Source organism: Arvicola amphibius, chromosome 15, assembly GCF_903992535.2.
Source record: "Arvicola amphibius chromosome 15, mArvAmp1.2, whole genome shotgun sequence".
NCBI lineage: Eukaryota > Metazoa > Chordata > Mammalia > Rodentia > Cricetidae > Arvicola > Arvicola amphibius.
This window is the reverse complement of record NC_052061.1, coordinates 33,799,379-33,816,254: the sequence shown is the minus strand read 5'-3', so window position 1 is coordinate 33,816,254 and position 16,876 is coordinate 33,799,379. Positions and strand designations below refer to the sequence as shown.

The window sequence follows — 16,876 nt, the reverse complement described above, 5'->3', positions numbered from 1 at the left end:
CCACCCTCAGAATGAAAGACACCATCCCACTAAATGCCATCCATGGAGAGCTGCTTTTGGGGGTGGAACATCACGGCGGTGCCAGGGTTGAAGCAGGGCTACTTCATCAAGTTTTGTCTGCCTCTGTAACAGTGCCGGCTGTCAGTGGTGGACCCGGGGTGCGTCATGCACAGAGAAGCCTCACAGCAAGGCCTTCCATGGAGGCAGCAAGTCACTGATGACAAGAGGTGAGCTTTTGACTCTGGGAAGATGTATGCAAAAGCCTCTGATGCCCGTATGTGCTGCTGCTCTGGCCTCATCCACATCAGTTGACACAAAAGATGTCCATCCGTGTGGATCAGATAGGTGAAGTCATCTCAGAAACACGAGGCTGATTTGAAGCTTATGTCTGCCAAATTCTACAGTGTCAAAACATGATGCTCTATGAGGTGAGGTACCATGGAGGTGGGCGCTTGAGGGGATGAGAAGTCCAGAAGAACAAGAAGGGCTTCCCTGGACACATTTACCCACCCACACTCCAGCTGGTGCACACCGAGTGACCAGATTTTGACTTCTTTTGATTAAGCTCTTATGAACATCTCAAACATAGGGTTTTTTAAATCAATGTTTTCTTTCCATCAGGATAAAGATCTGAGATCAGAATTGCTGAATCATATGACACATGAGTATTTAATTTTAAAAGAAAGTGTCAAACTGACATCTATGACTATCATTTTGCATCTCCTCCAGACACGTATGAGGGTGTCAGTGACCCCATATCTTTGTGACCACTTATCCTTATGGCTCCCAAGTCAGATGTTATAGAATGGTGTGAAGGGTGTCTCGTTGCAGGAGCTTTAATGGAATTTGAGCCTCATCCTCCCCCTCCCACTTGCTCCTGGGCTCACTCCCTGCTTCTTCCATGAAATGCACCTGAGTGTCTTCATTCCACACATCTGCTGTGGCCTTGGCAATTACCAACACAGGGTCTGGATGACGGTGCAGAGAGTAACAAAGCACACGGGGTCCACCCTCCCCCAGCTGTCGCAGCCACTGTTCTATTGTTGTGGGGGACACCATGACCACGACAACTGGTAACAGAAAACATTTCATTGGGGGCTTCCTTCCAGTTTCAGAGGATGAGTCCAGGGCCACCTTCCTGGTGGGCAGCAGGCAGCAGGAAGCAGGCAGCAGGAAGCAGGCAGTAGGCGGCAGGCAGCAGGCAGCAGGCAGAGCACTGGAGCAGTGGCTGAGAGTTTATACCCTGATCCACCAGCAGGAGGCAGACAGTTAGCCTGGACCTAGTGTGGGCTTCTGAAACCTCAAACCCCACCTCCAGGGACACACCTCCCCCAACAAGGCCACACCTCCTAATCTTTCCTAAACAGTCTTCCAACTGGAAACCAAACATTCAAGCATATGAGTCTCAAGGGTAGCAGGAAGCCTGGGACACCTGAAGAAGGCAATTCCTTCCTCCTGAGAAAGAAGGCACTAAAGACTTCTTAGCCCCAGAGCCAATCAGCACCTTTGGTCAAGGTGCTGAATGTAGGGAAATGAGCTGACAGTTACAACTGGAACCACAGACTGGACAAGAGTGCCTTAGAGCCCCTACCGTGCAATAACAGGAATCTTTATAGAGAAAGCCATGGCTGTGTCATTCTAGGAAACACAGAAAAGTACCAAGGAGGAAGCTGGTCCATAGATTATTGGGGTCTGGAAACCCAAAGCAAAAGCAAATTATGGAGGTGGAGTGAATAGGGGATGTGACTTAAGGGGTCCATGTACATCTTAGGATCCCTGTAATGGTCACATTCTGAACTCTCTCAATCTGTGGCACTCCATTCTTTAAAGCCCCTCCAGTGTAAGGAAGTCTGAGCATGGCTGGACCTGCAGATTAGGGGAAAGAACAAAGGGGACATTTCTCCTCTGTGCGTGTGTATAGATGCTACAGAACTCTGAATAATAGTGAAAATAACACATTCATGCCGCCAAGTGGCTCTGAGGATGTCTATTTGTTGGCCAGAGATGTGGACAGGCACCACTAAAAGGGGCGGAGTATTCTTCCTGGTCTCATGGTGGTGTGTCGGGGAGGAGGGGGAGAGAAACTGCTGCCTTAGCCAGTCGATAGATGTACACAACTTTATTCCCAGCTCTCAGGGCCAGGGCGTGGGCGAGTCAGGAAGATCTCTCTGATTTGAGGCCAGCCTGGTCTACAGAGCCAGTTCGAGGACAGCCAAGGCTGTCCAGAGACACTCTGTCTGGAAAAACAAAACAAAACTGTGATAGCCCACATGTGGCTCAGTTTCCATCTGGAGTCATGACGGACTTAAAGAAGTCATTTGAGTTCAAGCTTCCCTGCTCTGCTTTTTCCAGTAACCTTGAGGACTGTGAGTAACATCTGTGTTAAACCATAGAAAAAGTATTTTTGCCCAGATGAAAGAGCATATTTTTTTTTTTCTGTTAAGATTTGGGCTGGACTACTGACTGGGAAAAGATCTTCACCAACCCTGCAACTGACAAAGGTCTGATCTCTAAAATATATAAGGAACTCAAGAGACTAGACGGTAAAATGCCAATTAACCCAATTAAAAAATGGGGCGCTGAACTGAACAGAGAATTCTCAACAGAAGAAGTTCGAATGGCCAAAAGACACTTAAGGTCATGCTCAACCTCCCTAGCTATCAGGGAAATGCAAATCAAAACAACTTTGAGATATCATCTTACACCTGTCAGATTGGCTAAAATCCAAAACACCAATAATAACCTTTGCTGGAGAGGTTGTGGGGTAAGGGGCACACTCATCCATTGCTGGTGGGAATGCAAACTTGTGCAACCACTTTGGAAAGCAGTGTGGCGGTTTCTCAGGAAATTCGGGATCAACCTACCCCAGGACCCAGCAATTCCACTATTGGGAATCTACCCAAGAGATGCCCAATCATACAACAAAAGCATATGCTCATCTATGTTCATAGCAGCATTATTTGTAATAGCCAGATCCTGGAGACAGCCTAGATGCCCTTCAGTGGAAGAATGGATGAAGAAACTGTGGAATATATACATGCTAGAATACTACTCAGCGGTAAAAAACAATGACATCTTGAATTTTGCAGGCAAATGGATGGAAATAGAAAACACTATTCTGAGTGAGGTAACCCAGACCCATAAAGATGAACATGGGATGTACTCACTCATATTCGGTTTCTAGCCATGATTAAAGGACATCGAGCCTATAAGTTTGGGATCCTTGAGAAGATAATAAGAAGGTGAACTCCCAAAAAAGATATAGTAATCCTCCTGGATATTGGAAGTAGACACGATCGCCAGGCAAAATTGGGAACTTGAGGGTTGGGCAAGACTGGGCCAAGGGAAGATGGGGAGAGAAAAGTGTGAAGGTGAGAGCGGGGGGAGCTCGGAGGAATGGGGTGCTTGGGATATAGAAAGGGTGGATATGAGAGCAGGGAAGCATATATCTTAATTTAAGGAGCTACCTGAGGGTTGTCAAGAGACTTGACCCTAGAGGGATTCCCAGGTTTCCAGGGAGACGCCCCCAGTTAGTTCCTTGGGCAGCTGAGGAGAGGGAGCCTGAAAAGGCCAGTTCCTATAGCCATACTGATGAATTTCTTGCATATCACCATAGAATCTCCACCTGATGATAGATGAAGAAAATGACAGAGCCCCACCTTGGAGCACCGGACTGAGCTCCCAAGGTCCTGATGAGGAGCAGAAGGAGAGAGAACATGAGAAAGAAAGTCAGGACCGTGAGGGAACCTCCAGCTGGCGACAGATGGGGAAGATGACTGAGCCCCACATTGGAGCACTGGACTGAGCTCCCAAGGTCCCGATGAGGAGCAGAAGGAGCGAGAACATGAGGGAGAAAGTCAGGAACGAGAGGGGTGCGTTCACTCATGGAAACGGTGGGACAGAACCAATGGGAGATCACCAACTCCAGTTGGAATGGGACTGATGGATCATGCGACCAAACCCGTCTCTCTGAGTGTGGCCAACAGCGGGGGCTGACTGAGAAGCAAAGGACAATGGCTCTGGGCTCTGATTGTTCTTCATGGACGGGCTCTGTGGGAGCCTTCTCAGCTTGGTCGATCACCTTCCTGGACCTGGGGGGAGTTGGGAGGACCTTGGTCTTAGCATAGAGTGGGGAACCCTGATGGCTCCTTGGCCTTGAGAGGGAGGGAGGGGAGGTATGGGTGGAGGGGAGGGGAGGGAAGGGGGAGAAGGAGGGGAGAGAAGGGGGAGAAGGAGGGGAGGGAGGGGGGAGGAGGAGGGAAGGAGATGGAAATTTTTAAATATAAAAAAAATAAAAACAATAAAAAAAAATTAAAATTAAAAAAAAAAAAAAAAAGATTTGGGCTGGAGTATGCCAGCCAGAGACACTCCTCATTAGAGATTAGAAGCTGCTTAGCTGAATGAGATGGTGCACCTGCTTGAACTTCCTCCCCAGGACAGTGCAGGGAGGTGGTCAGCTGACCGGACTGCCCTTTCTTCTGACTTTTGCCTGTAATTAGTATACAAGCTGGCTGAGAAATAAACTCGGGGCTAACCTATGTTTTCTGTCTCCACTTCTCTTAATCTAACATTTCTTTAGCCTCAGCACACCCTCCCAGGTATCCCCAGCTGATTCCTACCAGGCTGCTACACAAAACAAAACAAAAAACAAGGAAGGGAGGGAGTGAGGTAAGGAAGAAAAGGGGAAAAAAGGAAAGGGAGGGAGGAAGGGAGGAAAGAACTCCTACCTCCACAACCCACAGTTTAACCCAGACACCCCAGATTCCCTTCCCCATGTACCCCAGTAAAATGAGGTGGGAAACAGCAGTGGTGGCAGCTGCCAGGGCAGAACTAACCCTGATGGCCTCTCTCCACACACTGGCCTGGATTCAGCCAGCCCCATGAGGAACACACACAGGCCAGGCTAGAGGAAGCCCCGTCATTGTGAAGGGTAACACGCTTGATGTTCACACCTTCCTGGGAATTCCCACTGCCAAGCCACCTGTAGGACCACTGTGCTTTTCACCCCCTGAGGTTCCTGAACCATGGAGTGGTGGAACAGATGGAACCTCCTATCCAGCCATGTAAGACTTGGAGCCCAGAGGACTTCAGGCCCTGAGGCGAGAATGTGCTCTGAGCTCAGGATCAGAATGAGGGGCTTCTTTCATCACAACCCCTCAGAAGTTTTCTGTCTGTGATGTGCAGTCTGCCGTGTATTTTCAGATGCATGACTAAGGCTTCTAACGGAACAACTTTGCCAGTCTCCTGTAGAGAGATCAGTTCCTGTAGGGAGAGTGAAGATCTTTTGCTGTGCTGCCTGTCAAGGGTGTGAGGTGGGGGAGGTCCGAAGGCACAGGCTTGTCTAGCAGAATGCATCCCTGTCCCTGGCACCCTGACTGATGGCTTCTCCATGTGTGTGAGTGTCTTCCTGTTTTCCACAAACTCTCCTGAACAGTAGTGTCCCTTCTTATGTTCCCTGTGATTGCCTTCCATTTATTTCAACTCGTAGACCTCTCTTTGTTAGTGTTGTACTTAACCCTTTCACACCCACTAATTTAAAGTGTCTTGTATTTTGTCTTTCTTGATGATGCCAAATTGTCTTCTATGCCTTTTGTTTCCCCAAAGCATTGTCTCTGTTATTTCAGAGGGTGTGTTCTGGGTTCCTTAGACCCCAGAACCTGTACAGCCTTCTACCTCTGACCAAATTATCCCCTTTGTTCACCACTTTTGCCAGGGGAAAGATTCCTTCTGTCATTCACACTCAGAGTTCCTGCATCTGCCTGTCTTTCCTATGACATCTTGACTATGTTCCTACTCACAGAAGTCCTATGTCTCTTCTGTGACATCTTGAGTGTGCCCCTACTCACAGAAGCCCCCTGTCTCTCCTGTGACAACTTGAGTGTGTACCTACTCACAGAAACCTCTTGCTTCTTCTGTTACAGCGTTCTATCATGTCGCTGTGAGAGAACAGGTTTCCAGGTGTCCCAGAAGAGCTTCAGAATCCACGCTGTGCCTTTCTAGGAGATCAGAGAGAAAATGGATATAGCAGAGGTGACTTTGCCCCACCTCCTGGACATTGGCTCCTGTCACTTCTGACTAATCAGTTTTCTAACAATGAGGACTTTGCCCCAACTCACCAAGGTCCCTCCTACAACATTTGGGTTTAAATTTCTGCCTAGAGAAGACCCACAGATTCTGCTTCCTGTTCATCAAACGTGGCCGTCCTAAATAGCAGCACCGACCTGAGAGCTAATCATGTCACTGAACCAGCTTCATAGTTGGCTGAATGCTGCGGTCTTTGGGCTCCTGCTCCTCCTCCTCCATGTTCAGGGTAAGGCACACTAAGCTGACAATGGGGAATGATTAGAGACTGAGCTGCCAGAGTCTGCATGTCAGAGGTTGAACTTCTGAGAGAAAAGGTGGGGGAAGGATGGGTGATGGAAATGATGTATAAAAGTGTGGGAAACTTGGGCCTCCCAATTCCCTGACAAAGGCTCACAGGTTTTGTGGGCCCACTAGCACACAGAGGGTCAGGGGTGTTTAAGATCACTCCATAGTGAGGAGAAAGTTCAGTGTAAGGAGCCCTGGAAAGAATTCAAGGAAAAGGGAGCAGAAGGCATTTTCCCCTCAGTGCATGGATATGGCGGCAGCTACCAGTGACCTTTGGATAAGAATGACAATCATCACAAATACATTTGCCCAAATGGCTGTGATCGTGTGACCCCTTTGGCCAGGAAAATGTTCTGACAACCTTCAAAGGGGTAATAGGTAAGGTTCCAGGTCCTGAGGGATAGGGAAACTCCCACACCCACACTCACTACACAGTTAACATCCTGTGTGCCCTGGTGGCACCGAGATAGGATCTCCCACAATCTGCTGGCAGCTGATTGCACAAAACTAACCCAGATGCCATCTCTCCGCCCAGGTCAGGACTCATCAGAGGCCAACCCCATCAGAAGCACACAAACAGGCCAGGTCCGAGGCAGCCTCATCCAAGTCAATGATGCCAAAGTTGGTGTCTACAGCTTCCTGGGGATTCCCTTTGCCAAGCCACCTGTAGGGCAACTGCGCTTTGCACCCCCTGAAGCTCCTGAGCCGTGGAGTGGTGTGAGAGATGGGACCTCACATCCAGCCATGTAAGTTCTCAGCCCAGAGAATGTCAAGCCCTGGGGTGAACACTTGCTCTGAGTCCTGAGCCGTGCTGAAGTCTTTCCTCCATCTCAGCTCCACAGCAGTTTCCTCCCAGTGTGGGGAGTCCACCATGCAATTTTCTGACATATGTACTAAGGTTGAGTAGAACAACCTTGTCAGTCTTCTGCATCAGAGCTTGGCACCCATATGAGTTAGATGCATGTATGATAGAGAGGAACAAAGATAAAATTGTTCACAGATTCAAATTAAGACCAGTGTTCTCTGCCACAATGGGAGGGATCGCTAGGTGTGGTTTATGTGACCTATTAAGCAGAGAGCACCCTGAATCCAGTATAATACACTTCAGGTCATGAGGTGTACAGCAGGATGGATACTTGCTAACCCTGTCCTCACCAGCCACTGTGACAACCTATAGGGCCAACCAACATTGACCAAGGAACAAGAATATGTAACTAATTCGCTCTGAAGACCACATGGGAACAAGATCTTCCTCGAGAGTCTGTACATGGGATGAAGGATTTCTCACTGCCCTTTAGTGCAGGATTGTTCCCTAATTCCTCTAGCACATGTGGAGTACAAAACTCCAATATTGCAATCTAAGATTATTTTCTGTTCCTGCAATAAATTACCAACAAAAGCAACTTAGGAAAGTTACTATTAATGGCTCCAGATTCCAATCCATCACATGCAGGAATTCACAGTGAAGACAAATTGAAGGGGCTGATCACATCCCATCCATAACCAGGAACAGAGAGTAGAAAATGCTTGCATGCATGTTAATGCTCGGATCATTTTTCCAGAGAATGTCACCACATAATAAGTCATTCCATAAAGACACCTGCAAGTCTCTATATCCCAGACTCAAAAAAGAATAACATCTAGGCCTTACCCAACTGGAGTACTCCCTTGCAACCTCACTCCATCTCCTCTTTCAAGGAGCCTGTGACCATTACCTTGGTGGGAAGAAACTTTAGAGATTTACTATGTGTTAACAGGGCATCTTGGGGAATAGCAGTGGAGAAAAAAGATCCAGAGTCACATTTGCTTTTGACCACCATATATCTCTTGGAATATCTCTCTGCTATTTCCATCAGTTGTCTGCAAAACCTTGAAATGATGAAATCAGAGGGCCTGAAGGATATGAACCTGCCCCTGCCCACATTCTCTATGTCTGAGGACTGCCTGTATCTCAACATCTACACACCAGCTCATGCCCATGAGGGCTCTAACCTGCCTGTGAGTGTCTGGACATGATCAGCTTGGGAGAGGGCATGCTTTTCAAGATGATTAAAAGGGACAAAAGCAACCTGAGCTCCATTGCAGAGTGAACTCTTATGAAAAGCCCTGTCCTATTTGGGCCAAAGAAGACCTTCTCAGCCACACTAAGCAGCTGGAACCTAGATATGGAACACAGGGCACTAGAGCACTGAGCAATCAAAGGCTCTATCTCTCTTATATAAGAGCCAGAGGACTACAACCTGAGCCCTGAAGAACCACTGACCTCTTCAAGGCTTAACATTGAGGTCACCCATTTCTACTTTTGGATTATCTGTTCTGCCAATGAGAGTTGATGATCCTTTCCAGGTTTAATCTGAAGAGGTATCCATGCAGACACCCCTCTTTTCTCCACTATTAGGAGTCTGAATAATCATTACATTAGCATATATAGAGAGCCATTAATTCAAAGTGAAATACATGGTGGGGATGGGGATTAGAAGCATCCTAATGGGGCTACTAGAGGACCCTGTCTGTGACTAAGGCCCTGAAGTCCTGAGGATTTGCATGTATTTGTGTAGCTGCACAGAGGCCCAGAAGTTGATATTCCAGTAAGTAATCCTGCAGAGCTTGGACTGCCTAGCAGCTTCCTGGCATCTCTTTTGACTTATTCAGGTGATGGTATGGATCCATGGTGGTGCTCTGGTTGTAGGAATGGCCTCCATCTATGATGGATCCACGCTGACAGCCATTGAGGATGTGGTGGTGGTCACTATCCAGTACCGTCTGGGTGTCCTGGGCTTCTTCAGGTGAGACGAGGGCTGATGAGTTCTTCAGGTGAGTTGGGGCAATGTTAGCTGAGAAGAACTGGACAGCCCTTTGATCCATGTCCCTTCCACTTCTCAGCACTGGAGACCAGCATGCCAGAGGCAACTGGGGCTACCTGGACCAAGTGGCTGCCCTGCGCTGGGTCCAGCAGAACATTGCCCACTTTGGAGGCAACCCTGACCTTGTCACCATCTTTGGCGAGTCAGCAGGTGGTGCAAGTGTGTCTTCACTTGTTGTGTCCCCCATGTCCAAAGGACTCTTCCACAGAGCCATCATGCAGAGTGGAGTAGCCCTGCTTCCTGACCTCATCTCTGACACCCACGAGAGGGTCTACACTGTAAGTGCCCTCAACCATCATAGCCTGATTCTGCCCCCTCCGCCTTCATCTTCTGGAACTTTATTATCCTGTTCATTGGGGGAAAATAAGGACCTGGGAAATAGTTTTCTTTTAGTAATTTCTCAAAAACTCAGGGGTTAGCATCTACTTACCTCTACTTCATACAGGGTGCGTGTGTTATCTGAACAGCAAACTGCTCCTAGCAGCTTCCTTCATGGGCAAAATAAACACATACTTGGGAGATGGTTAGTGGGCTTTTTTTAAGTGCTTAGAGAGCAAGCCCAAGTACCTAAGTTCAAATTTCCATAACTCACAAAAGGCTGGACCTGGTAACATGTGTCTGTAATTCCAGTATTCCTGTGGTCGGGTGGGAACCAGAGACAAGGGAATCCGTGGATGTTCACATAGCTGCTCAGCTAGTGTAGGAGGGGAAGAAGAATGTATCCTGTCTGAAATAAGGGGTGTGGGTGCCCTTGAAGAAAGGGAACTTTGTCCTCTAACATTCACATACGAATGTTGGCACATTTATTCTTCTCTTCTACACAGAACATAGACAGATGGGTGGAAAAATAAAACTACTCTAAACAAAAAGAACAATTATGCAGGCTGGAAGGGGACTGCTTAGTACCTGTCATTTTGAGCAACAGGACAAAGGGAATGAACGAATTTACACTTATTCCAATCAACTCACAACACACAGTAAGCGTGAGAATTAGGTGCAATCACATCTAGTTGGAATTGAGAAAGCACTTTCCTTGCTTATTTCATCTACAGACGGTGGCCAACCTGTCTGGATGTGAGACCATGGACTCAGAGGGTCTGGTGCGCTGTCTGAGAGGCAAGAGTGAAGCAGATATTCTGGTCATTAATAAGGTTTGTATAATTGTGTGTCTGGAAGGACTCTTTGTGTTTTTTTACTTCTGTGTACGATATGGACACCAAGATATACTGTTCTAAATGTAGATTTTCTTCCAGAGTGAACAGAATACCCTGAAACTAGTGAGAAATGGGAACATAGTGGTGGTAACTCAGCGAATCAGCATATGTATTTCATTGACCTTCAGCATTGATTTTAATGCCCCTCAGGTCTTCAAGATCATCCCTGCTGTGGTGGATGGAGTATTCCTACCCAGGCATCCCCAAGAGTTGTTGGCTTCTGTGGGTTTTCACCCTGTCCCCAGCATCATTGGTGTTAACAATGATGAGTATGGTTTGATCATCCCCATGGTGAGTCTCAGTTCCAATTCTTTGGGAGCCTGGAGACTCATATACTAAGCAGTGGGAACTCAATACATCTTTAATCTTTTAATCCAAGCCCATCAAATCTCACACTTTTCAGTGTCTTCTGCCTCCCAGGTCATGGGCTCTGCTAAGACAATAAAGGAAATAACAAGGGAGAACCTGCAGGCTGTTCTGAAGAATACAGCAGCACAAATGGTGAGATACTACTGGTCCTATCCAAAGAGAGGTCCCTCATATCTCCTTCTCAGAAAGATTCCTATTAACAAAGGTCAGTATAGGTCTTACGGTTATAGTTAGGGTTCCTATTGTTGTGAAGAGAGACCATGATCACACAAACTCTTATAAAGGAAAACATTTTATTGGGGGGGTTACAGTTTCTGAAGTTTAGTCCACTATCTTCATGGTGTGACATGGCAGTGTGCAAACAGACATGATGCTATAGAAGGAACAGATATTCCTACATCTTGAATCCCAGGCAACAGGAAGTGATCTGAACCACTGGGTGAGACTGAATCATATATGAGACCTCAAAGCCTACTCCCACAGTGACACACTTCCTCTAACAAGGCCATACCTGTTCCAACTAAGCCACAATTCCTAATAGTGCCGCTACTTGTGGAGCTAATTGTGCCACTACCTGTGGGGGCTAATTGCTCTCAAACCACTATAGAACTAATGGGAGATCACCAACTCCAGTTGGAATGGGACTGATGGATCATGCGACCAAACCCGTCTCTCTGAATGTGGCCAACAGCGGGGGCTGACTGAGAAGCAAAGGACAATGGCTCTGGGCTCTGATTCTTCTGCATGGACGGGCTCTGTGGGAGCCTTCTCAGCTTGGTCGATCACCTTCCTGGACCTGGGGGGAGTTGGGAGGACCTTGGTCTTAGCATAGAGTGGGGAACCCTGATGGCTCCTTGGCCTTGAGAGGGAGGGAGGGGAGGTATGGGTGGAGGGGAGGGGAGGGAAGGGGGAGAAGAAGAGGAGGGGAGGGGGAGGAGGAGGGGAGGGAGGGGGGAGGAGGAGGGAAGGAGATGGAAATTTTTAAATATAAAAAAAATAAACCATGAGGAAAAAAAACCCACTATAGTATACATGTGTGATTCTGTGTGGGGTGACCCCAGAGCATGAAGCTTTTTACTTTATAGCCTACCTCATCCCAGGCCCTATTCTCCCATACCAAAGGCTGTTGCCTACCTAACCAACAACATGCCTAAGTAACCTCATTTTCCTGGCTCTTCTTGGTGTAGATGCTGCCTCCTGAGTGTAGTGACCTGCTAATGGAAGAGTACATGGGGGACACTGAGGATCCCCAAGCTCTCCAAATACAGTTCACAGAGATGATGGGAGACTTCATGTTTGTGATCCCTGCACTCCAAGTAGCACATTTTCAACGTGAGTACATTTGTAACAAGTCTTAGGGGAGCAGTTCAGAGATGTGGATCATGGGTGAGCACTGTGGTCGTGTAATATCCAGGTCTCATGTCTAGTTAAGGAGAGTGACATCTGGGTACAGGGGTGAAAAATGAGTTGCTAATAATCTATTGACTTGACATAGCCATCCAGCTGGGAAGGCCATGAGCACTGTTTTGCCTTATTTTTTTCCACAACCAGAGCTCCAGCCTAGAACTTTCTCTCCCCTTTAACATTTATGATTTCAGGCAACTTTATATTAAGGTATCTTATCAGCAAATATGTATTAGAAGAGCTCCAGGTAAGGGGCCACCAAGTCACCTTTCATACCACCTCTAGGTTCCCATGCCCCTGTCTACTTCTATGAGTTCCAACATCAGCCCAGCTTTGTAAAGGATGTCAGGCCACCCCATGTGAAAGCTGACCATGGTGATGAGGTTCTTTTTGTCTTTGGGGCCTTCTCCTTCGGCATGAAACGTGAGTCTTCTTTATTTTCCTTGAATAAATGAGATCACAGATGACTCCCTGGGGTTTACTAAGCGCTCAGTCCTTTTGATGAATCCTAGGCTCTGGGAGAGAATAAAATCATGTATGTACCATATCATAGCCTAAAGAATTAACCAGGATTAGAATCTTGACCCATCCCAGTCTAGCCTGGGATGGAGAGGATAGCACATTGGGGCAGGAATTCCATGAGAGGCACACATGGATCAGGGATACTGTATGGTGAAGAAGGGAGGTAGCAAAGCCAATAGTTTGTGGTCAGACAGCAGCTGGAATTGGGCGTGTGAAGCGTGAGCTGGCAGTTGTGTGAGGTGTCATGGACTTCACCTTTTTTTCCCTCATGACGCCAGGAGACCTCACTGAGGAGGAAGAGCTACTGAACAGGAGGATGATGAAGTACTGGGCCAACTTTGCAAGACATGGGTAAGAACACACCTCTCCCTCAATCTTCCGGGTGTGGAAACCTCTCTAGGGCTCCCTTTTATGTGGAGATCTTTTTAGCATGCATAGATCTTCCATCACATGATAGAGTTTTCTTCACCCAATAGCACGTTTCTATGGGTTCTTTGTAGCTATCAGACACTGGTCATCTCACAGTGCCCTGGCTGGTAGGCCATAGTGCTATGGAATTGCTCTTTAGATCTTGTCTCTTAGAGAGAGACTTAAAATAGTTCAGGTTCTCTTTCCTCATGTGGAGCAGAAACTCGTTTGTTTCATGATAAAGGGATAGAAACAGTTATGTCCCTTTATCAGAAAACATGCCATGTCAGACCCCTTAACCATTGGCCTGATTGTTCCACTGCCCTGACCCAAATCAGGGGACCAGTCTTTGAATCAGAGTATCCTCACTCTTCCATGCTGGCTGGCATATCCACAGGAACCCCAACAGTGAGGATCTACCCTACTGGCCCATGTTGGATCATGAAGAGCAGTACCTGCAGCTGAACATCCAGCCTGCTGTGGGCCGAGCCCTGAAGGCCAGAAGGCTGCACTTCTGGACCCAGACTCTGCCCCAGAAGATCCGAGAGCTACAGGGAGCCCAGGACAAGCATACAGAGCTCTAGTGCCCTGTGTGAGGAATGGTATGTGGGGTTGCCTGCTGACGGTGTCACCTTGAGGTTCCCAAAATGTATTGAGTAACATGGGTTGATCCTAACACTCACATAACCTCTGCACTTGTCTGTTCTTCTACATTTATCATAAATCTTCTGCATGTGACTCTATCCAGCTGGGTCATCTTGGGTTAGACCCACTCAATGAATGCTCCATAACAATGTGTATTTGTGAGCCCCAAAGTACCCATTTCTTTTCACACTCCACAGGGATGAAGACTCCTTCCGGTCTTCCTTAAGCTCTCGTCCTCGCTGTCCTCTTCTCTAAGACCAAAAGAGTCTTTAAGTGAAGCAGAAACATTGGAAAATATGGATTCTTAGGAGAACCCATATCTATATGTAGGAAGTTAAGGCCTACCAGGCCAAAAGGAGCCAATCTGGAGTCCATCTGTGCCTAGCCAATAAGGAGCTACTAAGCAGTGTTTCCTGAGTGCCTAGCAACAGGCACTCTCAGAGGTCCTGACTGTGCCTAGCAAATGAGAGATGAGAATGAAATATTAACTGTCAATGGATCAGAATGCTTGAGTGCTGGGAAGGTATTTACGTTGTTCTCTGCTGTTAAATAAATGAGTCTGCTGTGAGCTCTCTACCTGACTCCCTGTGTCTGTGTTTGTTGACATCACACCTTTTCACTCCCTCCCCCCAAGGAAGATATTAGGACCCAGCAACACATATGGGTGAGGTGTGTCAAAATCATATGCCCTCTTTCATCAGGTTCATACTTTTGGATACCACAGGTTTACTGTATTGTGATGACTAGCTCTCTGACTCAAAGATGATATACCTTGTGTTTTCACTGTTAGATGGGATAATTAGTAGTTCTCACGATCCCTGGCTTTTCTGGTCAGCCAGCAGGGAGTGTTCCTGCTGCTGGGCTTTCCTCCAATCCATCCTGCACCCAAGCCTGCCTTTTCACCTGTGAGGTCCTTGGCATGATGCAACACAGCCTGCTCCAGTGCTGAGGGGACCTACGAGAGGGTAGACCAAAAAAAACTCCCAAGGACAAAGACAGCCACATCAAATATTGGACCAAGACACCAAGACACTGCTGGCCTCATTTGAAAGAAGAGATGTGGAAGCACCAGTGCAAGAATTCCTCCAACATCTTAAAAAGCAACATGGTAACACCAGAATCCAGTGGATTCTCAACAGAGAGACTTGATCATCCTAACCCAGAAGAAGTAGAAGAAAACGACTTTAAATGTAACTTTATGAAAATGATGGAGACCTTTAAAGAGGAAGTGTAAAATTCCCTTAAAGAAATGGAAGAAAAGGCAAACAAAAAGTTAGAAGAAATTAATAAATCCCTCAAAGATACCAGCAACACATAAAATGAAGAAAAAGCAATCAAACAGGTGAAGAAAACAGTTCAAGACTTGAAGCCTGAAATGGAGGTAATAAAGGTAACACAAACCAAGGGAAGGCTGGATATGGAAAATCTGGATAAACAATACAGAGACAAGTATAACCAACAGAATACAAGAGATAGAAGAAAGAATCTCAGGTGCTGAAGATACTATAGAGGAAATAGACTCATTGGTCAAAAAAACATTAAATCCAATAAATTCTTAACACAAATCATCCAGGAAATCTGGAACACCATGAAAAGACCAAACCTAAGAATAATAAGGGTAGAAGAAGGAAAAGAACTCCTGCTCAAAGGCACAGAAAATATATTCAACAAACTTATAGAAGAAAACTTTCCCAACCTAAAGAAGGATATCCCTATGAAGGTACAAGAAACATACAGAACACCAAATAGACTGTGTAAAAAAAAAATCCCCTCGCCATATAATAATCAAAACACAAAACATACAGAATAAAGAAAGACTATTAAGAGCTGCAAAGGAAAAAAGTGAAGTAACATATAAAGGTAAACCTATCAGAATTATACCTGACTTCTCAATGGAAACCATGAAAGCCAGAAGGTCTTGGATAGATGTGCTGCAGACACTAAGAGACCATGAATTCAAGTCCAGACTACTATATCCAGCAAAGCTTTCTTTCACCACTGATGGAGAAAACAAGATATTCCATGACAAAAACAGATTTAAACAATACATACCTACAAACCCAGTCTTACAGAAAGTACTAGAAGGAAAACCTCAACCCAAGCCAGCTAACAACACCCACAATAACACAGACATCTGATAACCCTCCACCAATACAACCCAAAGAAGAGAAACACACAAACACTACCACCAAAAAATAACTGGAGTTAACAACCACTGGTCATTAATATCACTTAAAATCAATGGACTCAATTCACTGACAAAAAGGCACAGGTTAAGAGAATGGATAAAAACAGGATCTAACATTCTGCTGTTCACAAGAAACACACCTCAACCTCAAAGACAGACACTACCTCAGAGTAAAGGGTTGGTAAAGGTTTTCCAATCAAATAGACCTAAGAAACAAGTGGATGGGCTAACATAATATCTAAGAAAATTGATTCCAAACTAAAATCAATCAGAAGAGATGGAGAAGGACACTTTATATTCATATCAGGAACAATTCATCAAGACGAAGTCTCAATCCTGAATATCTATGCCCCCAATACAAGAGCACCCACATATATAAAAGAAACATTACTAAAACTTAAATGGCACATCAAATCCCACACACTAATAGTAGGAGATTTCAACACTCTTCTCTTGCCAATTGACAGGTCAACCAGACAAATTTAACAGAGAAATAAGAGAACTAACAGTTGTAATGAATCAAATGGACTTAACAGACATCTATAGAACATTTCACCCAAATAGGAAAGAATATACCTTCTTCTCAGCACCTCGTGGAACTTCTCAGCACTTCTCTAAAATTGATCACATACTTGGTAACAAAGCAAACATCCACAGATACAAAAAAATTGGAGTAACCACCTGTGTCTTATCGGATCACCATAGAATAAAACTAGAACTTAACAACAATTCCACCCTGAGGAAGCCTACAAACTCATGAAAACTGAACAGTCAACTACTGAACCATCCCTGGGTCAAGGAAGAAATAAAGAAAGAAATTAAAGTTGTCCTTGAATTCAACAAAAATGAAGGCACAGCATATCCAAACCTATGGAGCACTATGAAAGCAGTGC

General features: G+C 46.0%; 1 protein-coding gene across 1 annotated transcript; it reads left to right on the top strand.

Moving 5' to 3' along the window:
• The first annotated feature begins 6,120 nt into the window (after positions 1-6,120).
• Positions 6,121-14,376, top strand: LOC119801817 (acylcarnitine hydrolase-like). The gene is made up of 13 exons (XM_038312495.1): positions 6,121-6,310; positions 6,905-7,115; positions 8,226-8,367; positions 9,022-9,155; positions 9,253-9,511; positions 10,286-10,384; positions 10,598-10,738; positions 10,868-10,948; positions 12,004-12,148; positions 12,506-12,643; positions 13,021-13,093; positions 13,548-13,752; positions 13,993-14,376. The coding sequence occupies exons 1-12, from the start codon at positions 6,235-6,237 to the stop codon at positions 13,732-13,734; spliced, it is 1,686 nt and encodes a 561-aa protein (XP_038168423.1). The 5' UTR covers positions 6,121-6,234; the 3' UTR covers positions 13,735-13,752; positions 13,993-14,376.
• Positions 14,377-16,876: the final 2,500 nt, after the last annotated feature.